At 50.2% G+C, this 16,165-nt stretch overlaps 1 protein-coding gene across 2 annotated transcripts in view; it reads left to right on the plus strand.

Annotated features, from left to right (window-relative positions):
* The window catches only part of ACVR2B (activin A receptor type 2B), a 28,157-nt gene extending 13,000 nt beyond the window's left edge, over nt 1–15,157 (plus strand). The window contains 10 exon segments of one of the 2 annotated variants that reach the window (NM_001005350.2): nt 8,808–9,015; nt 9,235–9,344; nt 9,496–9,647; nt 9,730–9,873; nt 10,273–10,416; nt 10,690–10,838; nt 11,777–11,891; nt 12,937–13,075; nt 13,165–13,295; nt 14,924–15,128. In NM_001005350.2, coding sequence (NP_001005350.1) covers nt 8,808–9,015; nt 9,235–9,344; nt 9,496–9,647; nt 9,730–9,873; nt 10,273–10,416; nt 10,690–10,838; nt 11,777–11,891; nt 12,937–13,075; nt 13,165–13,295; nt 14,924–15,118 — 1,487 coding nt within the window. In that variant the 3' untranslated portion in view covers nt 15,119–15,128. 2 annotated transcript variants of the gene reach the window in all.
* Nucleotides 15,158–16,165: the final 1,008 nt, after the last annotated feature.

Below are 16,165 nucleotides of genomic sequence, written 5' to 3' on the forward strand. Positions count from 1 at the left end.
ATCTTGGTGGTGCATATCTTCTAGTATCTTTTGAGAATGGGAGAATAGGAGGTATATTTTTGTGATCTTGCTTTTTCTCGCTTCTGCTTTTATTTTTCATTAATAGTTAAATGGGTATGGGCTTATAAGCAGGAAATCTTTTTCCTTTCAGATCATCAAGCACTGACCTTTTATAGTTAAGCTTCCAAGTACTAGCTGCTAGAATTTTGAAGCCATTCTCATTTCTAATCCATTATAGGATAGGTGATGCTTCACTCTTGCTAGGTATTTATTGTAGGATCTTTTCTTATGCCCACAATTGTGAAATTTCACAGTTTGATGTGCTTTGGTGAGGGGCCTGTTATCTTCTGCTGTCCTGGTCTTTGATTTCTTCCCTTTTGTTTTCTCTTTCTGGAATTTCCATTATTTAGGTGTTGGATTTCCTGGACGGGGCCTGCAAATTCTGTATCTTTTCTCTTTTTTCTCCTATTTTTCTGTATCTTTGTCTGTTTGCTTTATCTTTTTTTTTTTGTGAGGTTTCTTTAATGTTATCTTCTAATCCTTCTGTTGATTTTCATTTTATATCATATATATGTATTTTTAATTCTCAAGGGCTTTTGTTAGCTGATCCTTTTTCTTTCTTTCTTTCTTTTTTTTTTTTTTTTTTGCTTGTTAGGGCCACACTCGCGCCACATGGAGGTTCCCAGGCTAGGGGTTGAATCGGAGCCACAGCTGCCAGCCTACACCACAGCCACATCAGATCCGAGCCACGTCTGTGACCTACACTTCAGCTTGCGGCAATGCCGGATCCTTAACCCACTGAGTGAGGCCAGGGATCGAACCCACAACCTCATGGTTCTTAGTCGGATTCTTTCCGCTGTGCCACAGAGGGAACTCCTGTTAGCTGATCTTTTAGCAATGCCATCCTGTCTGTTTTTCATGAGTGCATTGCCTTTGATCTCTGAGGATACTGATACAGTTTTCAAAGTCATCTTCCTGCATAATCTTTGTCTTCTCCAAGTTTTATTGTGTTTTGTTTTTTCTCCTGTCTTTTTTTTATCTTTGTCTTTTAGGTACGTAGCTTCCCTAGGCCTCTTGTATTGAAGGATGGATCTGAATACTGATTGAAATCTCTGCCCACTGTAGGATGATTGGAATAGGTTGTTTTTGAATCTAGCCAGATTCTCCTGAAAAGTATCTTCAGTTTTCTGTTTAGGAGTGGGGTGGGGTCTAGACCTGACTGCCAGCATCCTGGCAACCACAGAGAGAAGAGAGCTGGGGGTATCTGTATTTAGTATATTATGTGTTTTTCTTATTTCAGTATGGTACCTGTACCCTGAAATTTGCTTACTCCTCCCTCTTCTGAGGCTCTCTATTTGTGTGTGTGTGTGGGCGGGGGATTCCTATGCATGTGAAATTTCCTGGGTCAAGGACTGAACCCTTGCCACAACAGCAGCTCTGCTGCAGTGACAAGGTGGGATCCTTAACCCACTGCACCAGAAGAGAAGGGACTTTCCTGAGGCTATTTTATCTTTGGAAAATTACCAGCTGTGGAGTTTCTGTCGTGGCCTAGTGGAAATGAATTTGACTAGTATCCACAAGGATGCAGTTTTGATCTCTGGCCTTGCTCAGTGGGTTAAGGATCTGGCGTTGCTGTGAGCTGTGGTGTAGGTCGAAGACATAGCTCAGATCTAGTGTTGCTGTGGCTGTAGGGTAGGCTAGCTGCTGTAGCTTTGATTCGACCCCTAGCCTGGGAACTTCCATTTGCCATGGGTGCAGCTCTGAAAAGCAAAAAACCCCAGCTGTCTGCAGGGCTAGGGATGGGCAGCCCCCAGCCATGGGAAGTGATAGTGAGATCTGAGGTTCTGACTGTCCCTTACCAACCAACCCATCTATCTTTGGACTTATCTCTGCCCCATTTCCAGATACATCTGGTGCCACAAATTCCCGAGTTTGGGAAGGTTCTGTGGTAGAAATCATGTTGCTTCTCAGCTTTCTCCACAATTTAGGAGTCTGTAGTCATTGACTACTTGTGTATTTGCTTTCCAACTTTAGAACTTCATTTCTGTGGTTCTTTTATTTCTAATTTTTTTAAAAGTTATTTTTTAAGTTTTAAAAATTTAAAATTTCTGGCCACACTCATGGCATGCAGAAGTTCCCAGGCCAGGGATCGAACCTGAGCCACAGCAATAACCTGAGCCAATGCTGTGACAGTGGGTATTTAACCTGCTGAGCCACATAGGAATTCCTCTGTGGTTCTTTCCTGTTCTGTTCTTCTTCCTTTTTTTTTTTTTTTTTTCCTTTTGGCTGCTTCAAGGCATATGGAATTCTCTGGCCAGGGTTCAGATCCAAGCTGCAGTTGTGACTTAAGCTGCAGCTGTGGCAGTGCCAGTTCCTTAACCCACTGTGCCAGAATGGGGATTGAACCTGCACCCCAGGGCTCCCTAGATGCTGCTGATCCTGTTGTGCCACAGCAAAAACTCCTTTTCCTGTTCTTTTTGTCCTATGGGTTTATGCCTTAAAAATCTTCTTTGCTGTGGTTTTAGTGGAATTACAGAAGGGGGCAAAAGTAATATCTGTCTCTCCTTGACCTTTACCTGGAAGCTCTCTCATCAGTGTTCTTCAGGAAAAATGGGCCCTGGAGAAAGGCAAGTGTTTCAGTGAGTGGCCTTGGACGCATACCTTGTTCTATGGGAGAATGGTGCCAGGGACTTGTTTATAGAGTTGAGGTTGGAAGTGACTTGAGGTGACCTAGCTTGATTCTTTGTTCCTAGGCCCAACTTCTGGAGGCAGATAGAGTTCCTCTTGTCACCCTTGGAAATTGCTCCTGAACTCCCATTTCTGGCAGTAATAGTCATCAAAATAGCTGAAAAACCTCCTTATACAAGATAATGGAAATGTTGGATAAAGTATAACAGATATCCTTTTAAAATGCATATGCATAATTGCATGTGTAAAAAAGTAAGGGAGAAGCAAGCTTGGGCTGGAATCTAGAGCTCTACCCCTTCACTGGCTAAAGCTGCTTATTCCCAGGGGACTTTGCCTCTCCATAATTTAGAGATGTGGGTTTAGTAGCAGTGTGTGAGGCATAGGAGATAAGATGTGGAATTGAGACTGAGGCTCACATGATAAGACCTGCACAGGGTTGTACATTCATTGAAAGTATGGACTAGAGGAAACCTTTTGCTGATAAGGGGATAGATAATGAATTTTTTTTTTTTTTTGCCTGTGTTGATGGAGGGTGGGTAGTTTCTCTTGAGCATTTGTAGCTATAGATATGTGCTTCCATGAGCTTGGAGTTGAGGTTGGTACCATCTGTGTTTCCTGGGAAACTGGAAGTTGAGAAATTAAAATGACTCCAGATTGGTAATGTCCTAGAAGATTTGGCAGAAGCAAAAATATAAATTATCTCTGGAAGCTTGCCCCTCAAAATCTTGGCCTCACTTTTTATTCCCACAGAAAAGGCCCCCACTGAACATAAGCTCTGAATCCAAAAACAGAATCCAAAATTCCAAAACACACAGGGAAACAAGAGACCACGAGTGAAAAATCATCAGAAGTAACAAGTGGCAGAAATAAATATTCAAGAAGTTAAATTATGGAACTACTAGATAAGGATTTAAAAGTATGACAAAGATCAAAGTTATCAAAATTGACCAAGAAGATTTTTTCTTTAATAGAATTTCTAGAAATGAAGAAGTAGAGTAATTGCATTTATAAATTAAGTAGAATTAAACTGCAAATTAGACCGAGCTAAAAAGAGAATTAATGAGTTGAAGTTAAACCTATGGAATTATCTGTAATGCTGCTTAGACACAGAATTGAAAAATATGAAAGCAGAGTTGAGATTGGGGATGGCCTGATATTTGTAAGAGGAATTTTAGAATTAAAGAACAGGAGAGATGCAATATTCCGGTTGATAAAAGCCACAAATTTTTCAGAATTGATGAAAGACATGAATCATCAGATTTAAAGCATACTCTTCTAAGCAGTGTAAATAAATTTCACCGTAGACACATAGCTCATCAGTGACACTTTAAGAAATAGATGTGAGGAGTTCCTGTCGTGGCTCAGTGGTTAATGAATCCGACTGAGAACCATGAGGTTGCGGGTTCGATCCCTGGCCTTGCTCAGTGGGTTAAGGATCCGGCATTGCCGTGAGCTGTGGTGTAGGTCGCAGATGCGGCTCGGATCCCGAGTTGCTGTGGCTCTGGCGTAGGCCGGTGGCTACTGCTCCGATTCAACCCCTAACCTGGGGACCTCCATATGCTGAGGAAGTGGCCCAAGAAATGGCAAAAAGACAAAAAAAAAAAAAAAAAAAAAAGAAAGAAAAGGAAAAGAAATAGATGTGAGAAATCAGCCAGAGGGAAAAGACAGAGTATCTACAAAGTTAAACTAATAGATGTTTCAGCACTAATGATGGAAGCCAGATAATATTTTCGCTGAAAGAAAATAACTCAGCCTAAAAGTTTATGTTCTAAACTGTCAAGTTACGAAAAAGAACAAAATAACATTTTCAGAAAGGCTAACAAAGGCAACTCTACCGAAAGATCTTTACTGAAGGAAGGTGTTCTTTGGGAAGAACAGTGGTCCTAGAGAAAGAGCAGAGATGCAGAACGGATGGTGAGCAGATAGGTTGGTGAATGTATGGACAGACAAGAAAATGCCGATTGTATCAGATATCTGCTCTGGGAGGCAGGTAAGAAGAACAACAGCCAATTAAATACTAAACACACACGTTATATTAAAATAATTAAATGTAAGTTGGAAGGAGGTAATTGGAGATTAGAACCATTAAGTTCCTATGAGGAATGTGAGAGATGGTGATTAGCTTTAGGCTGTTAGCATAAGTATACATATTAAGATTTAAAGGTTAGACTAGAATAGAATAGAAATAGGGTTCATTATTTCCAGACCAGAAGTGGCTGAAATGTGGAATTAGAAAAGATAATCCTGGTACAGTGGATTAAGTATTGGATGTTGTCACTGCTGTAGCATGGGTTCAGTCTGGTCTGGGAACTCCTGCATGCCAGGGATAACCTAAGGGTGGCAGTAGTAGAGAAAAAGCAAATTTAACCATAGTGTTAATTATAAATATAATGGGACTTAATTCTAGATCAAAGACAGTGTTAGATTGATTTGAGGGGAAAAGATACAGGAAGATTTAAAATAAAAGTTGGAAGAAGATAAATTGGGAAAATACTAATTACAAGAAGTGTCATATAACATTGAGAATAAAGGCATTACCGAGCAGGAGTTCCCGTTGTGGCTCAGCAGAAATGAACCTCACTAGGATCCATGAGGATACAGGTTTGATCCCCTCACTCAGCAGGTTAAGGATCCAGCATTTCCACGGGCTGTGGTGTAGGGTCGCAGACATGTCTTAGATCCCGCATTGCTGTGGCTGTGGTGTAGGCTGGCAGCTGCAGCTCTGATTTGACCCCTTGCCTGGGAACCACCATATGCCCTAAAAAGAACCAAAGGTGGGGGCATCACAGAACACGTGAAAGGCACGTACTCCAGAGCCAGGCTGCCTGTGTTCAAAACCTGGTTTTGACTCTTAGTAAATAACTTGGATAGAGTTACTCTCTTGTGTGAAAGAAATTCAGAGATGAAATAGAGGCACATTTTTAGATTCTTTTCCTGCCTCTTGTCTGTATGTGCCATTCCATGGTCTGTATGTGCACACCTGTGTGTGTGTGTGTGTGTGGTGCTAGCCCACGCTCTTGCCTCCATTTCGGTTGTCTGTGGCCCCTACTACACCTGGCCAGCCTCCCTCTGGTCGTGGGCAAGGCAGTGAAGATGCTCCTCTGTGGACTGGGGAACATGGAGTCAGCATCCACATGGAGTTACAGCTCAGATACTGTCGCTGGGAGCCCTCACCTTCAGGACCCTTTTTGGGTCCTCTGGTTGAGCCTGCTGGGACAGCAGGTGCTCAGCTAGCTTTTGGTTAGCATCTAAAGCAGGGCCTCCCAGGAAGGGAGCGTGGTCACTGTTGCGGGGCAGGCGGTGGCTGCCTCTCTCTTGGCAGACCTGAAGGCTGGACCACGAGGAGAAGGCTGGGCTTGCCTCACTCAGCCTCGGTGGTTCCTGGGAGGGTGCACTGGTGCCAGGGGCCTGAGGGAGTGTGGGGGACATGGGCCTTGAGATGCATCCTGGTCTTGTCACTCTCCAGTGCCTGCAGAGGGAGGTAGGGGCTGCTGAGGGGCTTCCAGGTGCCAAGGGCAGAGTGCAATGACCCACTTGCTGCTGGGGTCTGTAGTACCTCTGGGAGATGTTGGCTGGGCTTGGCGCACCTCCATCCCAGAGTTCGGGGACCCCAGGGGAGGTGTGACTGCTTTAGCTCCAAACCCTCCACCAAGACTCCTTCTCTCTTTCCCCCTCCCCAGTGGATTTCCCTCTTTTCTCACCACTGGAACAAGCCCAGTGCATCCAGGGCTGATTGGCCTGGGAAACAGACCTCAAGTATCACAGCTGGTCCATGTAGCTTCATCCACCTCCTGGAATGTGGGTTCTGAGTGGAACCTGAATATGTTCTTTTGGTGGTGGTGTGTGTCCAGGAGCGGGGTTTCTCTGCTCTGAGGGCTTGGGGAACACTGGGGACTTCTTTCCACCAAGGTGTAGCCCCCTTGGAACTTAAGGACTGCCCATTGGAGACACTGCTGCTTGGATACCTGGTTCCTTTGGAGGCCAGAGGTTGGGTTGGCTGGTGCTTGGGGGTAGAGCCAGCCCCTTGCCCAAGTGTCTTTGGGGGGGGGGTGCTCAGTTTCCTCTCCTGCAGAAATGGGCAGTGGGCTAAGGTCGGGGGAGCCTGCTGTGCTTGGGGCCCTGGCTCTGTGGGTGTGGGCAGGAGCCCCATGCCTGGTAAAAGGCAGAGGGCCTTGTGGTTGGAGTGTTGCCAGAGGCTATAAATAGCTGAGTGTGTGCAGAAGAGGTATGGGGAGGGGATCCCTCTCCAGTTGGCAGCAGAGCCTGAGCTGGAGGTGGGGGGAGGCATGGTGTCTCCCAGTCTCCCCTGATCCCCCCGGGGCTCTGAATGCAAAGCTCTTGCAGGTGTGGGTGTACACACTGCCAGCTTGATGGGGTGGAGGCTTGTGTTGTGACAAGATGGCATAGGTAGCAGGGAGGGGTCTGGCTCTGATAGAACAGCAGCCGTGCCAGGCATTGTTCCAACCACTCTTTAAGTCATTTCGTTCTTGAAACAGCCAAGGCAGTAAGTACTGTTATCACCCCCTTTTTCACAAGTGGGGACACAGAGGCACAGGGTAGCTGGAGGTGTCAGCACCAGGACTTGAATGCAGTCAAGGCCACCTTTTTCTCACTTAGCCTGTAGGAGGATCTTGTCAGGTGGGGGTCTAATGTCATCCTGGACCCTTCGGTCCTACCTGGAGCCTTGAGGTTTGGGGTTCCCAGCCGTATCCACATAGATCCTGCCCACAGTAGTGTCCAGAGGGTTCCCTGCCTGGTCATCAGCTTGCAGAGTGGAGCTAGACCAGCTTTGGACCACTCTTGATGTCTAGTGGCCTCTCTTGTTTGGGCTCCTGACGTCACATGTGGGAGCAGGGGCTTGTTGTCTGAGGGGGGATGGAAGCTCCTCTGAGGCTCGGGGGCTTGGCTTATAGGCTGAGGCTGCCCTATTGTCCCCTCCTTTCAAAATCCTGCTCTAGCCAGGAGATAACTATGTCCTTGTGTCTGACCATAGATCCTTCCTTCCGTCCTTCCATCCATCCATCTATTCCACCTGTGTCCAGAACCAGTTCTAGCACTCGACAGGCATGGCTTCTGCCTTCATCAACTTTACTGAGGGGAAGGCTGTTTAAAATACAGTCCTCAAGCACATTTGCTTTGTTTCTTATGTTCATTACATTATTTTCTCTTAGGGATTATTTTTAGTTATATTATTTTTAGACTTGAATGTCTGAAATAATCCTTTAAACAACAACAAGCAATAGTCAAGGAAGATAAATTGGGTAAATGGAGGATGCAAAAGGCCACAGGGTTGTAGGGGTCCTGGGGACAGTGGGGCAGATTTGGGGGCCGGGACTGGGGGCTCTTTGGGAGGGCATGGTAAGAGGAATGGACTTGGTAAATGTTGGAGGCTGTGTTTGAAGGGGCAGTTGGGCTGAAGTTTTCAGCGACCTGGATGGCCCATGCACAGGGCAGAAGGGGAACGGGAGTGGGTAGGAAGTACCTGCAGGGGTCTTGAGGACCAAGCCCAGCTGGGAGGATCCTCTGTTACCCTTGCTCTCCACCAGCCAGCCCCGCTTGGTGCACACATTCCCCCATGGTGATGCTGGGAGCCTTACCCTTCCTGATCCTTTACCACCTTCTCCAGTCCAGCCAGGCGCAGGTGCTGTTTTCTGGGTGCAGAAGGGACCCTGGAGGGTGCTTGTTTCTCATCAGGTCTGGTCAGGGGTGTGTGTTTTGGTGGGGGTTGGGGGACGATGACACACACCAGCATTGTCTCCCTGGAGGACTCTGGTGAGTGTGGGACAAGGCTGAGACAGCGGCAGGAAGTGCCTTCCTAGTTTCTGAGACAGAAGGGGTGGTTCAAAATGTAGATTAAGGCCCACTCTAGTTGAATGGGTCTGGGCTGGGCCTAGAAATATGCATTTTTAGCAACACTCTCTGCTGCACCCTAACAGTGATTCTGACATGCTTTGGGGTTTGAGGGCCCCTCCATTCACTGCTGCAGGCCCACTCCCACTCAGGAGCCTCAGGAGCCGGTAAAGCCCTTCCCTGTGCATCCGGCCGGGGAGTCCAGCCCTGGCCAGCCAGCCTCCCTGACATGGCCTGGGTGGCTCAGCATCTCCCTCCCCCTGGCGCAGGTTCCGGGCGTGGGGAGGCCGAGACACGGGAGTGCATCTACTACAACGCCAACTGGGAGCTGGAGCGCACCAACCAGAGTGGCCTGGAGCGCTGTGAGGGTGAGCAGGACAAGCGGCTACACTGCTACGCCTCCTGGCGCAACAGCTCAGGCACCATCGAGCTTGTGAAGAAGGGCTGCTGGCTAGACGACTTCAACTGCTACGACAGGTAGTCGGTGCCGCCAGGGCTGAGGAGGGGCTCTCCTGGGCCAGCAAGGGTGGTACCGGGTCTCTCTGAGTGCGTGTCCACCCTTGGTTGGCCCTCTTGACTTCCTGCTTTAGGGACGGTGGTTCCCCGTGGGGTTCTCTTTGGGGAGGGGTTTGGCTGGGCTGCCCCGGGGAGTCTGTGCCCCTCAACTGAGGGGCGGATGGGAAACTGTGCCTCCAGGCAGGAGTGTGTGGCCACCGAGGAGAACCCCCAGGTGTACTTCTGCTGCTGTGAAGGCAACTTCTGCAACGAGCGCTTCACCCACCTGCCTGAGGCAGGGGGCCCAGAAGGTGAGGGCCACCGGGGAGGAGACGTGGGCCAGCTGAGGTCCCGGAGCGCTCAGCTCCTGCTGGGTGGGGAGCAGCTGCAGGGCTCTCTGGTCTGGCCCTGGAGGTGTGTGGTAGGCGGGCTGTGTGACGCCGGGCTCCATGTGTCCCCCAGTCACGTACGAGCCACCCCCGACAGCCCCCACCTTGCTCACTGTGCTGGCCTACTCGCTGCTGCCCATCGGGGGCCTCTCCCTCATAGTCCTGCTGGCCTTCTGGATGTACCGGCATCGCAAGCCTCCCTATGGCCACGTGGACATCCATGAGGTGAGACGGGGCTGGCTTGGGGTAAGGCGGGATAGAGGTGGGGAGGCCAGGCTAGGTCCTATTAAGCCCTTGATCTCTCCAGGACCCTGGACCTCCACCCCCGTCCCCTCTGGTGGGCCTGAAGCCGCTGCAGCTGCTTGAAATCAAGGCTCGGGGGCGCTTCGGCTGTGTCTGGAAAGCGCAGCTCATGAATGATTTTGTGGCTGTCAAGATCTTCCCACTCCAGGTGAGTGTTTGCCACTCCAGGGCAATCCCAGGGCCCATGGGGGTGGAGTGGGGCTAGGGTAGTGCTTTGCAAAGCCGCAGTCTGCTCTGGTTTTCAGGAATTTGTTTTGACATCAGGTTCTGCTTAGAGGCCCTGGACAGCAGGCCACCCTGAGCAGTTGCTCGGGACACTTAGCGACGACAGGCCTGCTCTGCTTCTCATTGATTAGGTGGTCTCTGGACCTCAGTGGCCCCTTGTCAATCAGATGCTGGCCTCAGTGCTCACATCACTATTGGCTTATGGTCCTGGGCCTGGCACAGCTCTGCTTTGCCTCCTTCACCGAAGCTGAGGTGGGGGCAGGGGTGGGGGAGCAGGTGGGGCACTTCTGCAGGGTGGAGTTCAGCTGCTTCCCCGCCTCAGGACAAGCAGTCGTGGCAGAGTGAGCGGGAGATCTTCAGCACGCCCGGCATGAAGCACGAGAACCTGCTACAGTTCATTGCCGCTGAGAAGCGAGGCTCCAACCTGGAGGTGGAGCTGTGGCTCATCACGGCCTTCCACGACAAGGTGAGCCATGCTTGTGGCTCCCGCTCCCACGTAGGTGAACAGGCCCTCCTGTGGCTTTCCATGGCTGTGGATGTGAAGGTGTGCAGTCAGAAACCCTACCCCTGGGATCACTTCTTAGGAATAGTAATGACTTCATGATCACCACCCCCTACAGCGCCTTTCCAACCCCTTGTGGCCTCATCGCTTCCAGCCTATAGCCCACAGAGACAGCCCTCCTGGGCTGGGCTGGGCTGGGTTCTGTCCTGTGCCCAGAGCCTGTGCTGTCTCCTCTAGGGCTCCCTCACAGATTACCTCAAGGGGAACATCATCACGTGGAATGAACTGTGTCATGTGGCAGAGACAATGTCAAGAGGCCTCTCGTACCTACACGAGGACGTGCCCTGGTGCCGTGGCGAGGGCCACAAGCCATCTATTGCCCACAGGTACCTGGGTTAGCAGTTGCCTTCCCTGCGCCTGACTTGGAGTTGCAGAGAGGGTTGGAGGGTGAGAACAGGGCCTGGGGGTCTCAGTTTCATAAACAGGCTTAGCCGCTATGTGGTGTTTCAGAGGTGACTACACAAAACTCTGGGCCCTCCTGGCCCTTCCTCTGCCTTTCACTGGCATCCTGCAGGCTGACCTTGCAAGTCAGTTTTCTTGTGCCCTCCAGTGGCCACAGGAGGAAGTGCTGACTCTTTTACTTTGGTTGGTGGGTTGGTTTAGCCACTTCTCTAACTTTTTGGTTAGAGTCCCTTTAATTCTTGTGGGTTTTGTTTGTTGATATTTGCTGTATTGGAGCACACATACTGCATTAACTGTCAGAGCGATGACGTGTGTGTAGCCTCTGGAAGATTCTATATTCTTAAGAGAACAAGGATTTTCTAAGAAGGCAAATAACAGATTATTATGAAAAGAATGTTGACCTTGCAGATCCCCTGAAATGCCTCAGGGACTCTCTGGGGTCCTTGGCTGATGCTTTAGGAGTCACTTTGTTAATTCCTCATCACAGTGCTCACTAAATGGCAGGCAGTGCTCTGAACACTTAGAAACACCAAGTCATTTAAGCCTCATAACCACCCTGTGAGATAGGTACTGTTTTTCTCACCTCATCATTTTTTTGGCTGCGCCATGCAATGGCTTGGTGTGGGATCTTAGTTCCCAGGCCAGGGCTTAAACCTGAGCCGCAGTGGTGAAAGCGCCAAGTCCTAACCACTAGACCACCAGGAATGCCCTCTGCCCGTGTTAAAAATGAGCTGGTGCGGACCTTGTTCCTCAGATATGGTGGAATGGCCTGGGCTGGGGTCTCTGGGAGTCAGGGTGGGAAGCTAAGAACCAGGTTGATTGGACCACATGTCAGCTCCACTTCAGTCCATTGTCTCCACAGGGACTTTAAAAGCAAGAATGTATTGCTGAAGAGTGACCTTACAGCTGTGCTGGCTGACTTTGGCCTGGCTGTTCGGTTTGAGCCAGGGAAACCTCCGGGGGACACTCATGGGCAGGTAATGGGCCTCAAGGGGTGCAAGATGGGGGCTGGCACTGGGCTGGACCCTGCCCTTCTGGTGCTCACCTGGCAGGGTGCAGGGGCAGGGGTTACCTTGAGAGCTCAGAGCAATGCTGTCATTTCACCAGTGGGGAAAGTGAGGCCTAGAGCGTAGTGTGGCTTCCCGGGCCTATCAGTGAGAAACAGATTCTTTTTCCTCTTTCCATTCTAACTGTTTTTTTGCCTGCGCCTGTGGCATGTGAAGTTCTTGAGCCAGGGAGCAAACCCATGCCACAGTAGTGACCCAAGCCACTTCCGTGATAACGCCAGATCCTTAACCTGCCGAGCCAGTGGAGAACTCTCAGTTGTAATTATCAAACAAGGTAAAAATAATTATAAATATGGAGTTCCCATGGTGGCTCAGCAGAAACAAATCTGACTGGTATCCATGAGGCCGCAGACTCCATCCCTGGCCTCACTCAGTGGGTTAAGGATCCGGCATTGCTGTAAGCTGTGGTGAAGGCTGCAGATGCGGCTCAGATCTGGCATTGCTGTGGCTCTGGTGTAGGCTGGCAGCTCCAGCTCCAGACCTCTAGGCTGGCAGCCTTCATATGCCATGGGTGTGGCGTTAAAAATATGTATTATTATTATAGATAAGAATATACTAAGAATCCAAAACCAAAAACCTACAATAACTAACCTAAAGTTAAGCTTAAATCATCCTAGAACAATTGCTATTATTATTTTAAAGTATTCTCCCCTTTTTTTTTTGATGTTAATCTCTGCAAAATACACACCATCTGTGTAGCCCCTTGTGGTTTTGCTGGAGTAAAGAGGCAGCAGTTCCACATTCGGTTACCATTGTCTCTAATGATACTTGAAAATTATCCCTGAAGTGTAATTTACATTCTGACCCTTGTGCTCCCGCCCAGTGGATGTGGCGAATCAGGAACAGCCATCATTGTCGATGGCCCTGCTGTGCATATGGAGTGTAGTTCTCAGGGCCAGCTGTAAGTGCATTAGTGTGTGGTCAGTGCCTGCAGACCCTCCCTGTTCTCGCACAGGTGGGCACGCGGAGGTACATGGCCCCTGAGGTGCTCGAGGGAGCCATCAACTTCCAGAGAGACGCCTTCCTGCGCATTGACATGTACGCCATGGGGCTAGTGCTGTGGGAGCTCGTGTCCCGCTGCAAGGCTGCCGACGGTGAGCGGGCTGGAGCCCCAAGCTTCCTGGGTGTGGGGTGGGGAGGGGCAGAGCCCTCAGGTGACCCCACTGGGCACTCTCTTCCCCAGGACCTGTGGACGAGTACATGCTGCCTTTTGAGGAGGAGATTGGTCAGCACCCGTCCTTGGAGGAGCTACAGGAGGTGGTTGTGCACAAGAAGATGCGACCTGCCATCAAGGATCACTGGTTAAAGCACCCGGTGAGGGCCCTGGGGTGCAGGGGCAGAGAGGGGGTCCTCAGGCAGCAGGACAGTTGTCATCCCCCCAGCCTGGTCAGAGGCCACTTAGTGCACTGCCTTCCTTCCACCAGAAGAATATTTGGGGAGGCTTGTGCCCTTCAGAGCAGCAGAGCTGGGTTTGGCCCAGAGAGTGTGGGCTCCATCAGGGCCTGGGTTGCCCCCAAGGATCACTGGCATGGGGCGAGCCCACCGGCCCTGGGCCTGACACATGTAGGTAGGTATCCTGGCTCTGCCAGTCAGCAGCTGGGTGACTTCCAGCAGAGTGCTTTATTTCTCTGAGCCTCTGTCTCCGCAGGGTAGTAATAGGTTGAAGGAATTACTTGTATGTCTCTGGGCGGGACACCTATCACATGAGTGTTTAACATGAGTTAGCTCTGACGAAGTAATCTCTGTTCTCTGCCCTCATCATTTTCTGAGCCTGGGCTGAGCCACATGGCACTTGAGCCCCTCCACATCGGGGATACTGTACAGAAGCCCCCAGCAATGTAAATGGTTACCTATCTTAGAAGGGTATTTGCCTTTGACTCCATTGAGTCCTTCCCCTGCTCCCCCAGGGTTTATTTTGAAAAAGGACATCCTTGGGGGTTCTAGGGGCTAGTACTCTTACCATATGGTCAGGGGTAGTTAGGGGTCGCACTGTGAAAGCCAAGTTCAGCTACTGTGCTGTCCCTGGAACCCAAGACTGCATGCATGTGGAGAAAAATCGGGCATGGGGAGAGGAAAGCTGGGCCAGGATCTGACCCTCTAGGGAGTTCCCGTCGTGGCGCAGCAGAAATGAATCCGACTAGGAACCATGAAGTTGCGCGTTTGATCCCTGGCCTTGCTCAGTGGGTTAAGGATCCAGCATTGCCATGAGCTGTGGTGTAGGTCGCAGACGCGGCTCGGATCTGATGTTGCTGTGGCTCTGGCATAGGCTGGCAGCTGCAGCTCCAGTTCAACCCCCAGCCTGGGAACTTCTATATGCCTCGGGTATGGTCCTAAAAAGCAAAAAAAAAAAAAAAAAGTCTGATCCTCTATCTGAGACTTCTCAGTCTCCCGGGGCAGAGATGCTGGGGTTGCCAATCCAGTTCCCTGATGGGGAGCAGGTCCAGGGAGATCCGAGTGTGGCCTGGTGCTAAGCCAGCCGAGAGCTCCTAGAAGAGGACAGTTTGCCCGTCCTGCTGCCTTTCCCAGCTCCTTACAGTTGGTTCCAGCACATGGTGTCAAGCTTTGTCCCTGGGCTTTGGGGAGGGATCCGGGGCTGTGGGATGCAGCCCTCCTCCGTCCCCACTGTGACTGTGCTTTGGGCCCTTGTGTGATATGGACTTCTCCTGAGATTTAGTTTGAAAATTGCTGCTCTGCAATTTTCAAACAGCAGGCAGTCGTGTTCGCCCCAGGAGGGCCCTGGGTTCCCCTTACTTTCTGTGTCGCTGGCTGTGAAGGAGGCCGTTGAGCTCAGGATGGTGACTGCCGGCCGGGGAGCTCCCCCCCAGTTCCCTGCGGGTGGGCCGGTGGGCTCTGCCTGGTCCTCAGAAACATCTCCGGTTTGCTTGTCCTCACTGAGGGCCACTAGCAAGGGAGTCTTTTTCCTCTTTCCCGCTGTGGTGCAGGGCCTGGCCCAGCTCTGTGTGACCATCGAGGAGTGCTGGGACCACGACGCAGAGGCTCGCCTGTCGGCGGGCTGCGTGGAGGAGCGGGTGTCCCTGATCCGGAGGTCGGTCAACGGCACTACCTCGGACTGCCTTGTCTCCCTGGTGACCTCTGTCACCAATGTGGATCTGCCCCCTAAGGAGTCGAGCATCTAAGCCCAGGACACGTGGACCTCCAGACTCAGTGGCTCTGAAGAGGAAAGGAGAAAGAAAAGTTGTGTTTTGTTTTGGAAATCCCATAACACCAACAAACACATAAAATGCAGCTGCTATTTTACCTTGACTTTATTATTATTATAATTATTATAATTATTATTATTAATATTATTTTTGGGATTGGATCAGTTTTTACCAGCACATTGCTCTACTGTATCGCAAACAGTGGACGCGTCAGCAGGCGCTGAGGTGCTGAGCTGTGAATGCCGAACCAGCGCCGCTGAAGAGCCTCGGCCACCTCCCGCCCTCGGGGTTCATTTTTCCCGCTTTCTCTTTGTTTGTCGTCTCAGAATCTGTGACACAAAGAAACCCATCTCCTGTCTTAGGAACCTTAATGCTGCAAACTCTACCTAGAGAAACCTTTGAAGACTGTTACATAAGAACACATCTTCCTCAAAGGAGGAGGTTCCCTCTGCCCCCATCCCCCTGCCCTGTCCCTTTTACTCTTTTTTCCCCTTTTTAGACAGTGAGTTGAAGAAGCAGCAGACGTGTCTTTCACGGATTAACGGGTGTTGTCCTGACCGAGGAAAACTGGGCTGAAGATGAGGATGGTTTGGACTGGAGCTGGAAGGGGAGGACAGAGCTGGGGGTGGGGGGTGGGGGCACAGCTACACTGGACTCGGGCACATTCGGAGCAACATCCTTGGCCATGAGACTACTTCTCAGGTAACCAGGAATCGCGGGGAAGGATTGTGAGGAGGCTGAGCATTAACAGCGAGAGTGGGGTTTGGAGAAAGTCTGAAGTCAGGTGTGGCTTTGACCCACCTGTTGGCCCTGACCAGTTTTTTCCACTAATTTGGGCTTGGGCGTAGGAGAGAACATTTTTTTCTGCCCTGATTTTAAGGTTAGGCAAGGGTAGAAATCATCACGTTTTACTGAGTATGTTCTTCATTAAGACGTGATACTGTAAATATCTTTAATGGAGGAAAAGTTGAAATTTGTACCTTGCTTCCTCCTGGAGCAGTTCAGGGAAATGCCCATGGGGGG

This window comes from Sus scrofa, chromosome 13 (genome assembly GCF_054392235.1).
Source record: "Sus scrofa isolate SSC_HxYL_T2T_F1_AM1 chromosome 13, Sscrofa_HxYL_maternal_Yorkshire_Landrace_v2.0, whole genome shotgun sequence".
Classification (NCBI taxonomy): Eukaryota; Metazoa; Chordata; class Mammalia; order Artiodactyla; family Suidae; genus Sus; species Sus scrofa.